The sequence below is a fragment of the Leopardus geoffroyi genome, chromosome B4, assembly GCF_018350155.1.
Source record: "Leopardus geoffroyi isolate Oge1 chromosome B4, O.geoffroyi_Oge1_pat1.0, whole genome shotgun sequence".
In the NCBI taxonomy this organism is placed as follows: Eukaryota; Metazoa; Chordata; class Mammalia; order Carnivora; family Felidae; genus Leopardus; species Leopardus geoffroyi.
Genome location: NC_059341.1, coordinates 128011657 through 128032072, shown reverse-complemented (window position 1 = coordinate 128032072; position 20416 = coordinate 128011657). Strand labels below are relative to the sequence as shown.

Below are 20416 nucleotides of genomic sequence, written 5' to 3'. Positions count from 1 at the left end.
ATAAACGTTGAAAAAAAAATTAAAAAAAAAAAAAAATAAAAAATAAATAAATAAATAAATGTAAATCTCAACCAAAAGCCCCTCGCAGAAACATCCAGAATAATATTTGACCAAATATCTGAGCACCATGGCCCAGCCAACTTGACACATAAAATTAACCATCGCAGACAAGAAGAGACTCATCTTACAGCCTCGTACACTATTCTATTCGTAGAATATTTCCAGAAGAGTACAGAGATCTTTTCACCAGGGGGCTTGGGGTTTAGAGTAAAAGACGTACTTATTTTTTCCCAGATTTCATTTTTACATCTTTGACTTTTATTTATTTATTTATTTATTTATTTATTTATTTATTTTGCTGTGTGTGTATATATGTACTAGTTTTTCAAATAAAAATAAACTATAAAAAAGGGATCAAACTGATCATTGGATTGCACTTATTGGCCATCTGCAAAACTGCTTTCTTCAAACCACACTTTAAGGAGATGACATAAGCACATGAGCCTCCCCACTAAGGGGGATCATAAGAAACAGCAAATATCAAGAGAGCGCTGTTGACTTTTGTTACACATCACAGCGCCCCCTATAGGAGGACCCCAGGAGATTTCACCTGGACTTTAATTCCAAGAATGGCTGTAATTCTCTCAGGCACCTGGTTTCCTCTTAGGGAGACTGAATTGAGTAACTGACCAAAGTTTCCTACAATGAACACAACCAAAGGGGGTCACACACCCCTAGCCAGGTATTACCATATGGCTTGTAACCTCATTTGAAGCACAATTTTATGTTCTCACTTTTTGTCTTTCTCTTTTAGTCCTGCTTTTTTTTTTAAACACTTCATTGCAGAAATTTTCAAATACACATATCAGAAGAGAAAATGGTAGACTGTATCCCCCCTGTACCAATCACCCAACTTCAACCATTATTCACTAATGGTCAGTTAGGTTGTACATACCTCTCCACACTTCCTCGCAAATGCCACTCGATACTTTTTCATTATTTTAAAATGAGATATAATTCTCATTCTATAAAATTCATCCTTCTAAAGTGGTGTTGAAGTATATTCACAAGGTGGAACCATCACCATCATAGTTCTAAGAAGTGTTTATCAGCCCATATCCAGCAGAAGTCATTCCTCATTCTCCCTTCTCCTCAGCTCCTGGCAACCACACATCTACTTTCTGTCTCTATGGATCACCCGATTATTTTTTTTTTATCCGAATTCAAGTTTTATTTTATTTTATATTTTTTCCCAGTCAGCTTTATTTTTTTTTTCAATATATGAAATTTATTGTCAAATTTGTTTCCGTACAACACCCAGTGCTCATCCCAAAAGGTGCCCTCCTCAATACCCATCACCCACCCTTCCCTCCCTCCCACCCCCCATCAACCCTCAGTTTGTTCTCAGTTTTTTAGAGTCTCTTATGCTTTTCACCAGATTATTTTAAAGCAAATCTCAGATATCACATAACTTCACCTATAAATATTTTAGTATGTGTTTCCAACACATAAGGACTCCTTTTTTTTTTCCCTTTAACAAAGACAAATACCACTAGGATACAAAAAAATTAGTAATAATTCTTTAATATCATCTAATACATAGTCAGTGTTCAACAGTTCCCTGTTAACTAATTTACTCTCATTGTATCCAAACAAGGCCTTCATACGTGATGTGGTTGGTATGACAGAAGTCTCTTTTGATCTGTAACAGTTCCTTTTCCTGTGGTTGGTTTGTCACTTATTTATAAGGAGGAGGGGGGAGCTCTTTTCTCTGTAGAATTTTCTACAGTCTGAATTTGGCCAATTATAGATCCATGGTGTTCTCTTATTGTCTGTATGTCCTATAAACTGGTGGTTGAATATAGAGACTTGATCTGATTCAGGGTCTGGGTTTTGACAAGAATATAGCTGGTAGTGGGTGTGTCTCTTCCCTATCTGTAGACACAGTCATGTCTGTCTTTTGAGATTTAAGACTGATCTGAGTTCAGGTATTGTCTGCCTGATCCACACATTAGGAAGTTCCCCATCAGCCTTTCCCAAAGGTCTTGCCTTGATCAATGTTGCCTAGATCCATTATTGCATTAGGGAGATCATTGCAGAAGGATGATGTCCTAGTTCTGCATTAATTAGCTAGAATTGATCTGAAAAAGACTTTTCCTCATCAATTTGGGTGATTATACAGGAGATAGATCTTGTAGCTGGATGAATAATTATGTAAATAACTATATAAAAAAGTATTTATTGATGGTTCAATGTCAACAAAGAATCACAATGATTATTTAATTAAAGAGAATGAGCTTTTATTGAGTACCTACTAGGTGCTGGACACTATGCTTCGTAGGTCCTTTGACATTCATACTTTCATTGAAAAATCATAATCCGAGGCACCTGGGCAACTCAGTCAGTAAAGCAACCAACCTCAGCTCAGTTCATGATCTCACGGTTCATCAGTTCGAGCCCCACATCGGGTTCTGTGCTAACAGCTCAGAACCTGGAGCCTGCTTTGGATTCTGTGTCTCCCCCTCTCTCCGTCCCTCCCTGCTTGCACTCTGTGTCTCTCTCTCAAAAAATAAATAAACATATAAATAATTATTTTTAAAAAATAATAATAAATCATAATAATCCTGCCAGGTAGTTGTTATCACATTTAACAGATAAGGAAATGAAAGCTCAGAGAAGTGACTTAAATAAGATCAAACAGCTGGATCTAGGTGTGGGAAGGGTGCACCAAAACCATGAATGGAGCTGAGAGGGATAGTTAACAGGTTCGATGACAGAGTAAATATTAGAAGATGACGGGATCGATGAAAACATGAGAGCCTTACATTTACAGCAGGAAATGTAAAGTCCTGCTCTGAGACTAAATCCACTCAAGTACACGCTCAGAGAGATGTGAATGATCAGGATCTTGTGTTTTAAAATGACCTCAAGACATTAGAACAAGCCCCATATGGATCTTAGAAAAACTAACATTGTATGAAGGTACATTAATAGGAGCAAGTAATGAATAGGCTCAAAGCTCCATTTGGATAAAAATCATAAATCTCTGTTTCCCTATTGTACCCCCAGCCTCCAGCATAGTATCTGGAAAAACAGTAATGATCTGGATATAATGGGCACTCCACACATATCTGTAAACACTTAGATGTATTTATTCAATCATTAACTGAACCTATCGGGGGCTTGTTGTTCCCTAAGTGCTGTTATAGGTGCTTGAAATCCAGCACTGCTCTTGCAAAGCTTACATCCTAGTAGAACAGTAGGGAAGAGAGACAACAAACAAATAAATAGATAATGTGTGAAGTGTGGTGGAAGCACCATGGACAAAAATTAAGTGGGGTATGATGGATGACAAGTACTGGGTAGGAGGAGTCACCCCACATCTGGTGGTCAGGGAAGATAGCTCTGCACAGGTAATGTGCAGCAGAGACCTGAATGTGAGGGTGTGAGCCATGCAAGCAAGGCACGGCAGGTGCAAAGGCACTGAGGCAGGAGTATGCCAGATCTATTCCACACAGAGGGAGGTACAGTCTTAACCAGTCTCAGCTGGTGATTCCGGGCACCACGTAGTTTAAGACATTGTCAAATGAGAGCATTTCAAGGTAGTAAAAGGCTCTGGAAACTGCTCACATGAAGGTGAGTTAAAGAAGAGTGACTTCGGCATACCTGACTGGCTCTCCTCAAGTGCATGAAGAGCAGACACAAGGCTGAGGGCTCAGAATTACCCTGTGTAATCAATAACTGGGACCATTCATTCACTCTGGCTGTACTATACCGTAGAACAAGTTCCCCCTTGCTCAGTAATGAGCTCCCTGTTATTGGAGGTGTTCAAGCAAATGCAGACAATCTACCAAAGATGGAGAAAATGACTGGCCCATCTTAGGCTGGAATAGGAGACCTCTGAGGTTAAGCCTGTCAAGGAGATTCAGAACTGTACCCTGACCCCCTCTCTCCAGTTTCCCTCCCTTTCCACCCTCTCTGTTTCCATGCTCCCACTTTGCTCACCCTCAGGATGAAGCAAATGCATACACACAAACACACAACAGCAGGTAGAGCAGTGTAGGGGAGAGAGAGCAAAGACCAGGAAGGCAGAGAAAAAGGGAAAGAAGAGAAAGGACAGGGAAGGGAGAGGAGGGGAGTGGGAGGTGGGGACGTGGGTGTGAGGCTTCAGAGTCAGGGAGTCCATGGTGACCCCACTGCAGGTTCTCAGAGCAGCAAATGGGTAATCTTGAATCACAGCTCATTTAGGACTTCCTGTTTTCAGCTTGTCTCTGTGAATATTTGGAGGGGTTTCCAGCTAGTAAATAAAGCAGAGTGCCAAGATTCCCTCCCCAGGCCAACAACCATTTCACCATCCCTGTGGCTGCCCGTCCTCAGTTCCCTCTGACCCCGCCTAGCCTCTGGCCTGAGGACCATGCCAGAGTCCCCTCCAGCACCCACCCACCCGGCTCCAGGCCCCCTGCCCACTTCTCCTGAGGTTCTGACTCAATCAGGTCCTCATGACAGAAGGACAAACCTCGGAGAGTGCAGGATCCAGGCCGAGCATTTACAGAAAAGTTCACCTTGAAAAAGACACATGTTCCTGAGACACATTTTCTTGGCCTTTTCCCAAACTCCCACATCCTTCCTTCCATTCTCCTGCCCCCTCCCAAGTTACAAGTGGATCTTTATCCAGCCTTCTTAAATGTGATCCCGCAAACATGTTTGGCACATCTGTAACGTGCCAGGCACCTGTGTTATGACTGGGAGGGAGACACATCGTCTGTCCTTCAGAAGCCGACAGTGTGATGGGAGGCAGACATGGGTAGAGCCAGGGGTAGAGCTGAGCTTTTTGGGGCCCAGACATCACACAATTCGGAGGCCCTCTGTTAGGAAAAGACCATAAAATGGTGAGGCACATCAGGTCAGGGCTTGTCCTTGGGTGTTAGAAGAGCCCATATACAAGAAACCTGAGTTACATCCTCACTCCTGGAGAGGGGAGGATGGGCATCCCCCACCCCGAAACACTCAAAAAGGAGCACAAAAAGAGGTTGGGCTGACCACTAATTAATTAGCTAATTAATTAATCAATTAAACCCTTATGTCTACACTGTCTCTCTTTGTGCTCTTTTGTCTATCCTGTGAATAAATGAATGCATGCTTGAAGCATTCAGCAAATATGTACTTAGGGCTCCTGTAATAATTGGGACAAAGTTCAGCTGTATAACAAAGACCTAAGGTGGCCTCAATAATCCAGGACTTTCTCACACAGTGGTCTGGGCAAGAGCAGCCCAGGGTTCCTGTGGAGCTTCCCTGGTTTTAAGGACCCAGGCTCCTTCCATCTTGTTGATCATGCACTCCTGAGCTGTTGCTTTTCAGCCACAAAGTCATAGATGGTCCACACTCCAGCCAGCAGGAAGAGGAAAAGCCCTGCCCTTCCCTTTAATGATAGGCCTGGAAGTTCGGACCCCACTTCTGCTCACAGAAGCAGAAAACATGATCACATGGGCACACACAGGCGCCAGGGAGATGGGGAAGTGTGATATTTATTCTGTGAGAGGTCATATGCCCCCAGTTTGGGTGCTTCATGACTGTAGAAAAGAAGGGACATTGTGGACAGCTAGAAGTCTACGAGACACTCTGCAGTGTATGCTGTGCTGTCTAGGAAACCGAGGAGCAGAAGAAGTTCTGGTCCTTTCCAGAGCCACCCATTGATAGAACTGAATTAAACAAGCTGTCTCCCACCCATTGTTTTATGTTGGTAACTTTAATTCTTTCTACCGGATCACAAATGTTGGCTGAAGAGGAAACACTCTGATCCTTAAAGGGGAAGTTGGAGGAAGAGGAGGCAATAAAGTGAAGAAGTTGGTGGGAAAAAAGAGAACCAGAAGAGAGTAGTGGGGTAGAAACCGAGTTTCAAAAAGCTCAGCAATTTTGGATGTCATGGAATGCCCAACGGGATGCCAGTCAAAAGAACGCTATTGGATTTGCCAGTGAGGAGGTGACAGGTGACCTTTGCCAAATCAGTTTCAGCGGAATGGTAGGGAATGAAATCTGAAGACGGTGGGTTTAGGGGTGAGTGGGAAATGTGGAGGGACACACCGAGGACAGTGAGGCCCCAGGGTATTGAAAAGCAGGAACAATTCTAAGAGAATCTATGATTCCCATGATCATGTCGACCCAAAGGATAAAGCATCAACAGAGAGCCAAAGATAAAGATAAGGCAGGAAAGTAGTGTGACTGCCTCAGCAAACACCAACATAGCAGCGACTTAAACAAGATTAAAGTCTACTTTTTCATGTAAGAGTCTGAGCATGCTCAGTCAAGGGCAGATTTGGGGACTCCATGGTGTTGGGAGTCCAGATTCCATCCACCTTATTAGTCAGCCATCTTCAACATGCAGCTTCCATCCTGGGGTCTGAGATGCCAGGTAGAAGAAGGAAAAGAGAAAGCAGAGATTCCCTTTGTCATAAAGGCAGCGCTCAGAGGTTGCTCACAGCAACTACCACTCGCGTGTTCATTGACCAGACTCTGAGACTTGGCCATATCTACCTGTGAGGGAGACTGGAACAAAGCTGTCTTTAGCTGAGAGACTAGATACCCAGATGAGCTTAAGGGTCCTCCTGCTGCAGGAGGAGGGGCCAGTGAGCAGTCAGTCTAGGAAGACCTAGAACAAGGGACAGGTTCAGCCAGGGTTGGGAGGCGGCACACAGCCACCTGGAGGAAGAAGCAGAAAGCTGGTGAGCTTGGAAAGGAATAGAAAATAGGGAACTCTTGCTTGGCCACTTTTATCTTCTCTGCAAAGTGGGACTCAGAGTCATGGCTGCGAGGCTGGGACTCTCCGAGAGCCAAAAAAAGGGAAGGTGCACCAAGCCTCACTCCCCGTCATTATTTCCCATCTGTGGGGGTGCAACAGCAGGTATGCACCTGTAGATACCCTGAAGATGGTTTGAAGAACAGTTGTGCTCTTGGAGTCCCGAGCTTCCTTCCCAGCTCTGTGCTTAGCTGCCATATAGCCTTAGACAAGGCAAGAGATATGTTTCTGTATCTGTTAAATGACCATACTAATGCCCATGCTGCCCACCTCCCAACCCTATTCTGTGTCCCAGGAGAGAACTGTGAAGCTGTTTTGTAAGTTGTGCGCTGTAGGTGGGCATCATCCTGGAGGGATGGAGTTGTCAGGGCACTGGTTGAGCCTTGAGGAGAGACCGTAGGGACAGAACAGCCCCCCCCCCAAGCTTCCCAGCACTTGGCCAACCCCACCAGGGAATTTGGGCTCCCCCTGCCTCTGGCCCAACATCAGAACCCTCTGCTGTCCAGGCGGAAGTGACACGGGAGGGGGCGGCCCTCCCAGCTGTTCATAGCCAGTTGCAGTCAGCCTCTGTTCTGTCTTGAGAGCACAAAGAGCCTTGGCTTGGTCCCCTGCATTTGGCCTTGGAAGTTCTCCTGGGATCTCTCCTTGACCCCAGGGCCCAAATTCGTGTTCCTGGCCTCAGCTAAGTAAACAGTGCGAGTTTCTCTCCCAGGCCTTAGGCCAAGCACAACTAACCTTGTCCAGTGTATACACACGCATGCACACATGCACACACACTGCTTGCACACACGAGCACCACATACAACACACATCTTCCACATGCAAACACACCAAATACACCACAAACACTGCACCTGTGTGCCACACACATGTCCCCCACATGCTACATGCATGTCTCCCACAAACTACACATACATACAACCCACATGCACACACCCAGCACATACATACCATATGCACATATACATACAGTCCCTTTTTCCTAAATGGTCTCTATCCCATATCACACTCAACCCTCCATTCAACCCACTATATAACTACTTGAGGGATTTTTCTAAAATACAGTGAGGCTACTTTCTTGTTTCAACTCCCCCAATTCTTCCAGTGGTTTTCCAGACCCTTCAGCCTCTTACCAAAGTGGCTGAAGTCCCCCAAGGCCTGCTTCCTGACAACCCACTTCAGCCATCCCTCACCATCCTGCCCTGTCGGCCAGTCTGAACCACTTGCCCATTCCTGTTCCCCAGTGGTTCCCCTGCCTCTGCTTTGCCCGCCCTCTCTATCCTCCAGAGAAATGCCCCTCCTGAAACATGTATTTATTCTTTCAAACTCTGTTCAGAGCTCACCTGTTCTATAAAGATTCTCCTGACCAGCCAGATGGAATGTTCCCTTCCTCCTCTACATTCTAGTGGAATGACTAGTTTCCCATGTCTTTCTCTTCTGGTAGGCAGGTGACTTTCTGAAGGTCACTATATACGGAACCCTGGGTCTTGGCGTTGGGTAGGTGCTCCATGAACGCTGGGCAGGTGGCACTTACCCCCTCATCTTCCCACACAGATCAAAGTAGAAAACCAGCATGACTACCAGGACATCACCAGCATGGTGGCGATGGCCAAAACCTATGCCACCACGGAGGCCTTCATTGACTCGAAGTACGACATCCGCATCCAGAAAATTGGATCCAACTACAAGGCTTACATGTGAGTCCCTGGGTGGGGGCTAGGGGGCTGGGAGGAAGGGTGGGAGGAGAGTGTAGGAGGAACAGTGATTAGAGATACATGTTCAGGCCAGTCTCCTCCACCCCAGGGCAGAGACCCTTCAGCACATCGTTATTCTCCCTTTATGTCTCCTTACTGCCTTCCTCTCTGGTCAGTACAGCTAAGCATCCCAGGGTAGACATCTGTCTACCCAAAAAGAGCTGTTTCTCCCAGAGCAAGTCAGACATTTGGCATGTTTGAGGGAACTTTGAGTATGTATGGGATGTAAGCCATAGGAGACCAAGCTGAAAGAGAAACCTGGGGACAAATCAAGGAGGGTCTTGAATGCCGGGCTGAGGGCTTGGGGCTTTTGTTCTATTCTCTTCAGAGCAGAGAAGTGGCATCATCTGACCTGTATTTATAAAAAGATGGTTCTGGAGCCATGGGCCGAAAAGGGGTTCTCTGGAACTAATAAGACTAATTAGGAGATTACACCAGATCTCTCCAGCTGCAGGCAACAATAACCACATCTGACTAACCTGAGGGAGTTTTTCAAAGGGATTTTATTAGAAAACAATGAATGATCAGAAACTCTAAGAACAAAACCACGAAACTATCAATTTCAGAAAGATAAGGATCCAGGGCAGCTCCAGGAATCTGGGTGGCCAGAAGCAACAGGCAATCTTCATGGCACCCCCACTGGGACATGAATCTGCCCGAATCATTTTCAGTGCTTAACTCAAGGTTGTGATTCCATGGAAACAGTGCTGATTAATCCAACTTAGGTCACATGCTTACTGATTAGAGAAAGGCAGAAAACCAGTATGGAGAGTCCCACCAAGATGAATGCCATTTGGGTGGGGTCATTCCCCCAGGGGAAACTGAGGTGCCATGACAAAGGAAGGAGGAATGGATGCCAGAAAATCCAGCACACGTTCACCCCAGAGGTAGTTCTGGCAAAGGATGACTCACACTGGAGCTGCTGCGGTCATGAGTCCTTGAATAGGTGGGAGGTCTTATCTGCTCCAAGGCCTCTCTGGGTCTCACTTTGGAATGTGGTTGTTGGTTCTGCTTAAAATGACAAGACTCCAGAGAGCCAACCAGTGCCGGGTTGCCAAGCATTAATGGAACGCTGACTGTGTGCATGGCTCCATATGTGAGGACGACAATGGCTAGCCATGGACAGTTGGAAATCTCTCTGTATGCTGCTAGACAGTGGAGCTTGTGCTCTAGGCCAGGGTCAGCAAACCACAGCCCACAGGCTAAATCCAGCTGCCACCTGTTTCTGTAAATAAAGTTTTATTGACCACAGCCAGACACATCCATTTATGTATTACCGAGGGTTGCTCTGGCACTACCTGGGTTCCCTAGACTAGGGGTCAGCAAACTTTCTGTGTGAAGGGGCCGCATGTTAATTTTAGGTTTTGTGGGCTGCACAAGATGCTGGCAGTTGACCTGGTAAAGAAAGATTCCCAAAGAAGGGATGGAGCCCGTTCTCCAGGAATTCTTTTGCTCTTTCTTCCACCCATGAGCCAGGCCAGACCCGTCACTGCTCTCAGATCCCTCAGGGTGATAAGATCGGCTCTTCCCTGCCCCCTCTGAGTTGGGGAACGTTCCAGTGCAGCAGTCCAGGGCATTCCTGAGGCCTGCAACCAATCCGTCATGATATCACTTCCCTCCTCTCCTCATTGTTCGCATTTCCACTTGACATTGACGACACCTTGTCCCAGTTTCTCTTCTTGAAGATTAGCTCATTGCCGCATTCTATGCTCTATGCTGAGCCTTTCTGCCCTGGCAGCTCCAATTTGTCATTAGTTATGGCTTTTCCTGGACCCTGGGTTGGCCCCGGTCCGAGGGAGGGGGTTCATGTCAGACCTCAGCATACAGCATCCTCTCCGCCCCCAACCTCCTTTCTGGCCCACTTCCTGCCCTGCACACAGGCCTTTGCCTTGTTGCTACTGGGCTGTCATTGTTTCCAAGGCCTCTCAGCAGACAGAGCTAGGAAATATACATGTGTCCCTTAACCCCTGTATGCTCACGTATCTGTAATTATTTCTATATATAACCAGCTATATATAAAGCTAGAGAGAGTTCATATCGATGTGTCTGACTCTCATCTAGTACCACATGAATCATCTCAGCCTTTCCAGATTGCTTATCTAGAACTTCCCAACCAAACAGGGAAATACCTGGCTCCTACCATCTGCCATCTATTTACTTATTTGTTTGATCCCAATACAATTGCAGAACTATTAACTTGGAGCCCCGTGGGAAAGAGCTTCATCCAGTGCAGTACAGTGTTCATGTATGGCTCCTTTTATATCTAGTCATACAGCCTCCACTCACAACCAAAGTTACTTGGGGCCGCACCTTACCACCCACCCCCACTCTCTTCAGCAAGGGAGTCAACATCATACATTTGGAATATAGGTAGATTCTCCTGTCGAAGTCTACATTCTGCCCTACATTCCAGCAGGTGCATCACATTTGGACCAACTGACTCTTTTCCCCTAGCCTGTGATGGGTTCCACCATGGAGAGTCATGGTGCAGAGCATGGAGTTTCTCATATATGGTTTGGTGGCTTCCGTCACTAAGTGGGAATGATAATAATAGTAAGTCTTCCTCATGAGGTTTTGTAAGCCTGAAACAAGTTAGTGCTTATAGAGACCTTAGACCCATGTCTCAGACATAGAAAGCACTCATTGAATAGCAACTCTCCCTATCATTATTTTCTTGGAAGGAGAGCAATCTGGCTTGTGTTTCTGCTGCTTCTGGCATTGCAGTGCCTTCTTCTTGTGTCTCTGCTTACTGAAAAACAATAGTAGCACCCACTGTACTAAGATATTTATGGGAATATTTCCTTTAGCCCACACAATATATCGGAATGGAGATCACTCTCATTTAAAGACTCAGAGATATGCATGGTTATGCAGCTAGAAAATGCTGGAACCAAGATTCAAACTTGCATCTGTCTGACCCACGTCAGTTCTTACCTTCTCTTACCACCATACAGATCCCACTGTACCAACCCTACCATCCTCCAAGGCACATTCCGTGGTTACCTTCTGGGGTCACATTGAGTGAGTCTGGTTTCTCCTTTGCTTTCCCAGGGCTCCCCGCTCACTCCTCAGGTACGCTGCTAACCTTACCACACCTCCACTCTGGTTTCAAACTAGTCCACCCTTCCAGGTAGCGACCAGCCTTAGGATGGGGTCATCTCTGCACACTGAGCCTAGTCCAGTATCCAGGACATAGGGTGGCCCAATGAGTGTTTGCCGAATTGAATTGAATCAAGATGGGCTGAACTGAACTGGCATAAAGCTTATCGATGTCACTGCACCCCTTAGCAATTCTAGCTCCTGTTGGCCATTATAAATTCTCAGCATCTGTTGTCTTCAGATGCATTTTATTTTCTCTTTTAGAAGGGTATATTTGTGTAGCAATTCCTCCTCCCAGTTCACCCTTTCACTTTAACCACATGCCTTCCCTTGGCCACAAAACAGAAAACTTCACCTCTGCTACCTTGCTTGCACCCATTTAGGCTTTACTGAGTCCAGATCAGCCCCTGGGGATCATTTGTCTCGATTCTTCCCCAATATACACAGTTCCTCACCCAGCAGTTAGCTACTGGGTACCTACTACATGCCGGGTCCCACTGGACACTGGGGGGAAAGGGGATGAGTCAAATATGTCCCTGCCCTCAGGGAAGACTGGACATGAAAGCAGTCATTCCAAGTGAGATAAGCATTACTAAACATTGGTATAGGCATGTCTACTCTTGTCAGGGAGGTGGATAGTTGGGAAGCCACATACCACAAAACGTGAAGGATGAGTAGGTTTTAGGGAGGCAAAAATGGAGACAAAGACTGGATCAGGCAAAGGGAAGAATATGAGTAAAAGCCTTGACAGGAGAAATCTGTGGCATTGGAGCACTGCAAGGGAGGTCAGCTGTTGCTAGAGCAGAAAAGGCAAACGAGGGGCGCTTGGGTGGCTCAGTTGTTTGGGCATCCAACTCTTGATTTTGGCTCGGGTCATGATCTCATGGTTCCTGGGTTTGAGCCCCATGTCTCATCAGGCTCCATGCTGCCAGCACAGAGCCTGCTTGGGATTCTCTCTCTCCCTCTCTGTCTCTTCCCTTCTCCAACTCACACGCACATATGCACACTATCTCTCTCTTTCTTTGTCAAAATAAATAAATAAAGTTAAAAGAAGAAGAAGAAGAAGAAAAGGCAAACAAATAGAGAGGGTGTTGAGGCCAGGAGGCCTTCCTGCCCCTCACTATGAAAAAGTGATCACTTCTCTCCATGGATCATTTTTCCTACATTTTGGAGCCCTCAAGAAATTCCAGGATCACTAATGGCTCTACTACCCTAGTTCTCCTTTACAAAACCAAGAGGCCAAGGTTTGGGAGATTTCATTTGGTGGTGTAGGCATTTTTGAAACTTAACTCTTAGATATCAGAGGTGGCTTAGAAGAAGACAAATAAAGCCCAACAAGTAAAGAAAACAACAGCATAAAGGAAAATTTTTAAAAGGCAAATAAAGCTGGGGACAAGATGTGTACCTAATAATACATGCCATCATGTGAGCCACATATATGAATCGGTGCCTCCTAACAGCCAAAACAAAGATGGAAAGCAGAGCAGTGACAGGTGTCCTAATGCCCTCAGTGTTATTTTTCTGCTACAGGAGAACCTCCATCTCTGGAAACTGGAAGGCCAACACAGGTTCTGCCATGCTGGAGCAGGTGGCCATGACAGAGAGGTAAGAGAGGAAGGAGGTGTAATAGGGCGATGCACCAGCCACAGCAGGAGGTGGGTGAGGGATACAACAGGAAGTCTGTAAGGAATGCCACCTCACCCTCTGGCCAGTGCCTTGCCATGCACAGAGCACTTTCCTGGGCACAACAGCTCTTTATTGCACAACAAGCTGCAGGGTAGATGTTTTATAATCCCACTTTACAGATGGGAGAAGACAGTTCAGAGAGGGAAAGTGACTTGTCCAGGGTCACAGAACTCATCAATGACAGAGCTGAGATGTCTTAACCCCAAGTCCAAGGGTCTTTCCAGCCCTGCCCAGCTACTGCAGAGATAGCAGGGAGTCCTCACCAGTCCCCTCTGTGCTCTCACAGGTACATGAAAGCATCCTTATTAGGGCACCAGAGCTACTGGAATGTCCACTCTTCTCTCTGATTTATCTCCATCTCAGTGTCAGGAGGGAGAGGGTATTTCCAGTGAATCATGAATGTGGTATGTGCACTCTGGCTGACGGTCCCTCAGGTCTTTCTGCCTGTAAACACTGCTGGGAGCTCCCTTCAGCTGAGGAAGGGCCAGTCACCTACGACCAGGGCCAGCAGCACACACACATGTTCTTTCCTGCAAGCCAGCTGACCTGCGTGTAGGCATGCAATGAGAGTGGATAGAGTGTGGGCATTGGGGTCAGAAAGATCCATTGAATGAACACTTATTGAGTGCCTACTGCATGCCATGTTGTGCCAAGCACTGAGGAGGCCAAGATGAAAAGATCCAGCCCTTCCCTTTAGAGACTGTGTGACCTTGGCAAGTGTAAGAACACAAACATCATTTGTCAGAGACAAAGTGGGATTTGTTGACTTGTGGCAATGAAAATTCCAGAGGTGCAGCACTAGGTAAGACTTTAAAGCTCATTCTACACACCTCAGTTCAGCTTTGTTCTATGTTGGCTTCATTCTGGACAGTACACTCATTGGGTGGCCCATAGTGGCTCCAGGCTCCCATCCTGAATGTCAAGTCCCACAGGACAAAACTCCTCTTTCTCAGACATTTCAACTGAAAACTGAAATTGAGCCTTATTCACTGATTGGCCTGCCTTGAGTCACATGACCATCCCTGAACCAGTCCCTATGGCCCAGAAAACAACACTGCTGTGATTCAATAGGCCTCTGTCTCCTCTCAGCCCCCTGGAGATTAGGGTGGGATCAGGTGGCTATAGCAGGAATGACTGGGGGAGACAGGAAGGGGTATGATGCCAAGGAACATCAGGAAGGATAGGAGGGAAAATGAATGTTATGCAGACTAAAACAACAGTCCCGGCTCCCCAATCAAGGTAGAGACAGAGTGTGGTATGTCGGGGTGGAAGCAAGCTTTAGGTGCTTGCAGAGGGAGCACAGAGAAGGGGCACCCAATGCAAGAAGGGGTGAGATCAGGGAAGGCTTCCTGAAAGAGGTGGAACCACAATCCCCTGTAAAGAATGAGTAGGAATTGGGAGGCTTTCCTTCACTTCTCTGTCAGTTATCCATTGAGCACCAGCTGGGAGCGTTATTGAGCTAGGCCCTGGGAAAATGGTGGCAGACAGATGGACATGGTCCCTGCCCTTGTGGAACTTATGGTTCTGGAGCTCTGAGAAGCAGCAGGATGTGAACAAAAGTGAGTGGTCCTGTCCCTGCCAACTTATGTTTCCTAGGGTAAGTTAACTAACCTCTGTGAACTTCTGCAAGTGTTCAGTGGAGGTAATAAGCCAGAGTGCTGAATGGGAGGGGGTTGTTCTGTGCCTAACACAGAAGTGGTCCATGGCAGCCCCAGGTGGCAGTTGCGGCCTTCAATCTTGGAACCCACCTGTGCCAACTAGTCTCAGGGAAGGGGAGAGTGTGCTCATTACCTTGTACAATTGAATCATCTGGTCTGAGGCAATCATTTCCTTCCCCCAATGAGCATTCATGGGACATCATGGTCCTTTTCTCCGTGGCCTTTCCAGATCGTGAGCCCAGCCTTTCGCCATGCCTCATGAGCTGCTCACAAATCACCCCAGAAGGCCACCATATCCCTAACTGCACAGTTCCAAGCCACTTGAGCTATTCCTTCAAGAGCCTACAATAGGCATGAGTCCACTTAGGCCTGAATTCACTTTACCTTCTGTAAAGCCATGGGCAGTACTCCCAGAACCTGGGACAGAACTCCCCAATCCCACCTCCACAGGGGAAAATCTCTGGGGGCCCATAAATTTCCCCTGGCCCTCTTTCCACCTGGTCTGTTTGCCAGGTAGCCTGACTCCTTGGCAAAACCAATAATATGGCTTGGTTGGTGCTAGTCCCACCTGGCTGGAGGGGACTATGGAGCCATGTTCTCCAGGTTCTCCCACACTGCTCCACCCTTGAAGTCCCTTCCTTGAACCTGGGAAGGTGGAGAGTGGGGAGAGCTGTGCCCCATGGGATGCAGCCAGTAGCTATTCCAGAAATTCATCATTTGAAAACAGCCTCTAGAAACCAGTCTTCTACAGACTGGTCTTGGTCCAGACTTCCATCTTCCTTTGAGAAGACACCTGATTTAGGAGTGCGTCTTAGGGCACAGGTCTTCCTAAACTGGAGTTAGCCATTGGTGCCAGATACAGGAACCCTGGTCAGAGAGCCCAGGGAGCTCTTAGAGCTCTGAGGACCAAAGGTTATCCTCAAATTGGGGCTGCACATGAGAATCACAGGAGAAATTTTAAAAACGTATAGAGATTATGCTAACGTAGGGCAGGGCCCCCAAATCTGAATGTTTACTCTGTGTTTGTGTGCTCAACTCTCCTGGCGACTCTGATGCACAACTAGAATCATACCTAGACCTTCCCATTTTTCAGATAGGGAAACTGAGGTTTCAAGAGGAAGAGGCTGACCCAAAACTATTGAGGAAATTAATAGCAAGACCCCAGGTCACTGGTATCCCATGCTGAGGGAGAACAGGCTGCAATGTGTCCCAAGGGAGAGGAAGGGTGGCTTGCTTGGACTCTGAAATCAGACAGACTCTAGGTTTGGAAGCCAGTACAGTGGCTGATTAACCTCTCTGAGCCTCGGTTTCCTTATCAGTAAGAATGGGCTAAAGCTTCCTGACAGAGTTGTGTTTGGGGTTAGAGGGAGAAAGAAGGGTCAACCCCCGCAGAAGGCCTGTAGGGGCTCAATAGCCATGAGTTTCCATCCTTCCTTTTCTTTCTGTGATCTCACATGCTCCTTGCTACAGCTGGATGCAAAAACTGAGAGCTAGGAGCCGGGAGATCCGTGTAATCCTGGCTCTATTACTGTCTTGCTGTGTGGCCTGGCCAAGCCACTCTCCCTCTCTGGGCCTCCATGGGCATTGGCGGTTAAGATGAGAGAGTTGGTTCTAAGAGCGCTTCAGCCATGATCTCTCCTCATTCCAGGCCTTTTGGCTCAGAGACACAAATAGATCTCAGAGCAGGAGTGCCCTGTGTGACCCTGGAGGGTGAGGAGAGAAGCAAGAACATTGACACAAAGTCCCCTGTGACTCCCAAATCCAGCCACCACAAGGGAAGCCAAGTGCAAGCCCGGGGAAGACTTCTCCAGATACAACCATCCCCTTGTTGCAGGGTCAAAGTCCAGCGTTGAGATCTTTCCCCTGCAAAGCAAACTGGCCTTGCAGCCATCAAGTGGCTGGAAAGGGAACAAAAGCACTGGGTCCCGAGGGCCAGGCCCCAGCCGCGAGAGCAGCCTGCCAGGCTCCCCTGTCTCCCCTCCCCAGGATCCGGGGAGAATGCACCCTTTGTCCCCCCTAGGCTCTCATCTAGCATGGTCGCCGGGGCTTGGAGGGCGGCCTGGGAGGGATTGCTGAGCCCTTCAAGCAGCGTTCCCAAGGGAAAAGGCTGCAGGAGTATCTGGGTGTCCAGGATGGCTCTGGATGGAGACCGGGTAAGCTCTCCACTACTGGGGAGCCAGCAAGGTCCTGGGGTGGGGGCGAGGGGCAGGTCTCTGAGATCTCCTCCACCCCTCATTCCTTCTTACCCTCATTCTTCCTCTCTCTTGCTTCCTGTCTCCCTTTGTATTCTCTCTCCCATTCTCTGTCCCTTTCTCTATCCATCTATGTCTCTGCTTTTTTTGTATACCCATTCTGTCTCTCCCACTGCCTCTCTGTCTCCCTCTGTGTCTCTGCCTTTGTCTCTCTTACTGCATCACTGTCTCTTGTTATTTCTGACCATCTCTCTCCATCTCTGAATGGATACATATGTGTCGCTGTCTGTACTGGGACCTGTTGGTCCATGTGTCTCTCTGTGTCTCCCTATCTGTCCCCGCCTCTCTCTCTCTGCTCCCTCTTCCTGCCCTCTCCCCCCACACTCACTGTCTGTCTGTCCATCCCTGCAGGTACAGGCTGTGGGTGGACAGCTGCTCAGAAATGTTTGGCGGCCTGGACATCTGTGCTGTCAAGGCCGTCCACAGCAAGGACGGCAGAGATTACATCATTGAGGTGAGGGATGTCCTCCTGGCCTGGTCCAGCTCCTGGGCCAGAGTGCCAGAGGGAAGAAATCCAAGTGTGGTCTCCAGCATGGTTGGCTGTGTCCCAGCTCATGGCCTGGGCACATGTGGCTCCAGAGGCTTCTCCCCAACCAGCCTCACACCCCTCCCCATCTCCACCTGCAATAGCGTTTAGAGTCTCTGTGCTCCGGACATGAAGTTTGACAACCCATGGGCCTCAGGGTAGGGAAAGAGCATTACCAAGAGTCAGCAAGACTTGGGGCGCCTGGGTGGCGCAGTCGGTTAAGCGCCCGACTTCAGCCAGGTCACAATCTCGCGGTGCGTGAGTTCGAGCCCCGCGTCAGGCTCTGGGCTGATGGCTCAGAGCCTGGAGCCTGTTTCCGATTCTGTGTCTCCCTCTCTCTCTGCCCCTCCCCCGTTCATGCTCTGTCTCTCTCTGTCCCAAAATAAATAAACGTTGAAAAAAAAAATTTAAAAAAAAAAAAAAAAAAAAAAAAAAAAAAAAAAGAGTCAGCAAGACTGTGTCCCATTGGGTCTCTTAAACTCTCTATGTCCAAGCATATAAGAAGGACACACTCCCCTCATCACCATGCAGAGAGTCCATCGTCTGTTCCCTCAACAAACATGTCCTTAGGGGCTCCCCAAGGCTAGGCATGGGTCTGGTTCTGGGGACAGAGCTGTGAACCAGACCGACATGCGGTGTCCAGGCTGGTGGGGAAGAAGGATGAGACACAAGCAGTAGAGGACGTTGGAAGTTAGGAAAGGGAACTCAGCCCTGCGGGGCTGTGAGTGAAGGAAAGACGTAGGGAAATGTCATTGTCAGAGAGAGGCTGGAGACCGGCTGCGGGTTCCAGAATCTGTCCCACAACCCCTGCCGCCCTCCAGGACTGTCACCTACCCACATACCTCTGACCCCATACTCTCCTTCACCTCCGACTTCCTGTCCATGTCTCCCCCAATCCACAATCCCCTCTCTCATGCAGGACCCTCCCTGCCCCATCCCTCCGGGTCCCACAGCCTCCCCCTTCACCCCACCTCCCTCCCCTGTCATGCCTCCCCCCGACATAGCTGTGGCTCTCCACTGCTTTTCCCTGAAAATGCCCCTCTGGCCTCAGAGTTCTCCCTTCTCTCCCCAACTGCTCCCCAACATCTCCACATTCACACTCCCCACGGCCCCTTCCGAGGCTCCCTTTCCATGGCCTTCTCTTCAAACCACAGCGGATGGGCGGTGCTGACACAAGGCCAAGACACGTGAGGGAGAGCCCTGCGGCCACCCCCTCCCCGGGTTGTGGGCGGCTAATGGGAAGCACATGGCTGGGGTGACCACAGGAGCCAGCCAGTCCTCCGGGCCCACGTGCCTGCCACTCCCCCGGACCCGCAGCGCGGCAGGCCCAGGTGACCCCATGGGTGGGAGTCCCACTGTTTACTGCCGGCCGTGCCAGGAGGGCATCCGCACCGTGCCCAAGGAGTGGCCACCCTTGGAGGTGAAGGGGAGGGAGTCCAGGATGGACTCAGTCCCTCCACCCTCCCCAGAGAGGCCAGGAAGCTCCCAGGATGAGTTGCATCTATATTTGCAGGTTCCATCCTGCTCCGGAAAACAGCTCTTCTCAAGTCCAGGAACTGCTTTCCCTCCATAGCTGAAACTCCTCCAGTAGCCCCTTCCCAGAGGAGGCCTTGGAGGAGCCAGGAGCAGTACTGGTGTGCAGACTTGCTTCTGAGCCAGGCTGCATCCGGGAGGAACGAGTGCCCTGCCTTCCTGAGGGTACCCTGGGAGCTTTGGACCAGGGGTGGACGAAGCGCCCCCCCAACCCCAGCCTGAGGATTTGCATCTGTTGAGACCCTTCCTGTCGCTCCTGCCTCTGCATCAACTCACAGGGACCACCAGCCATGAACTCACGGTGGCACTCAGTCATTCATCCATCCTCCGCTATGGAGCCTCTGTGCGGGGCGCGAGACCCCAAGCCAGGTGGTGGGGATAGAGCAGTGAACATGGTAACAGGGACCCTTCCTCCTAGAGCTTCCATCCAGAGAGGCGACAGCAATCGTGGAGGAAGGACTCCTTGACTCCCCTCCCCTCTCTCCTGTGAGCGTAGCCCCTTTTCTCCTGCATTCTCTCTGCCCCGAGAGCTCTTGCCTATCTTGAGTTTCCTCAACTTTTGTTCTTAGGAAACAAAAGTCTGTACTCGTGGGCCCAGGCTCCCTGCCTCCAGACATTCAGAGGGTCAGGGATGAAAGCTCTCTTACATTTTTTTTTTTTTTTTTTAAGCAAAATTAGTGGGTTTGGACTTTAAAAAACAAGAAAACAACTTCTCACAATGTTCCAGGAGGAAAAAAAAAAAAAAAAAAGATGACTTTTCAGATTGTTTTTTCTCTCAGAAACATTGCAGAGTTGTTTCCCTTGCTTTTGGGTTTACAGTGGGGTCAAGGGAGACGAGGAACTTTGCTACCACGGAGACAAAAGGTATTTTTCCCCAGTCAAGAAAAAAAAGGCAGAAGAGACGCAAAATACTGTTTGCTTCAGCCACCTCTGTGGTGAGAACGTGAAGTTTGTACTTCATGTTTTATGAAGATCCTCACAGTGAAACACTCGGGGGAAAGACCCTTGAACTTGTCCTCCATGGCCTGTCCAGGGAATGATACTGCTCGCTGGAAAAATGTTTCCCTGGGGAGACCAGAGTGTCCACTTCCTTTGGCTTTGTCCACCATGGGGAT

At 48.2% G+C, this 20416-nt stretch overlaps 1 protein-coding gene across 2 annotated transcripts in view; it reads left to right on the top strand.

Moving 5' to 3' along the window:
* SYN3 (synapsin III) overlaps positions 1-20416 on the top strand; it is a 465355-nt gene that overhangs the window by 427175 nt on the left and 17764 nt on the right. For both annotated transcript variants that reach the window (XM_045463689.1, XM_045463690.1), the window contains exons 8-10: positions 8348-8490; positions 13177-13251; positions 17594-17696. In XM_045463689.1, coding sequence (XP_045319645.1) covers positions 8348-8490; positions 13177-13251; positions 17594-17696 — 321 coding nt within the window. The remainder of the gene's footprint in view (positions 1-8347; positions 8491-13176; positions 13252-17593; positions 17697-20416) is intronic.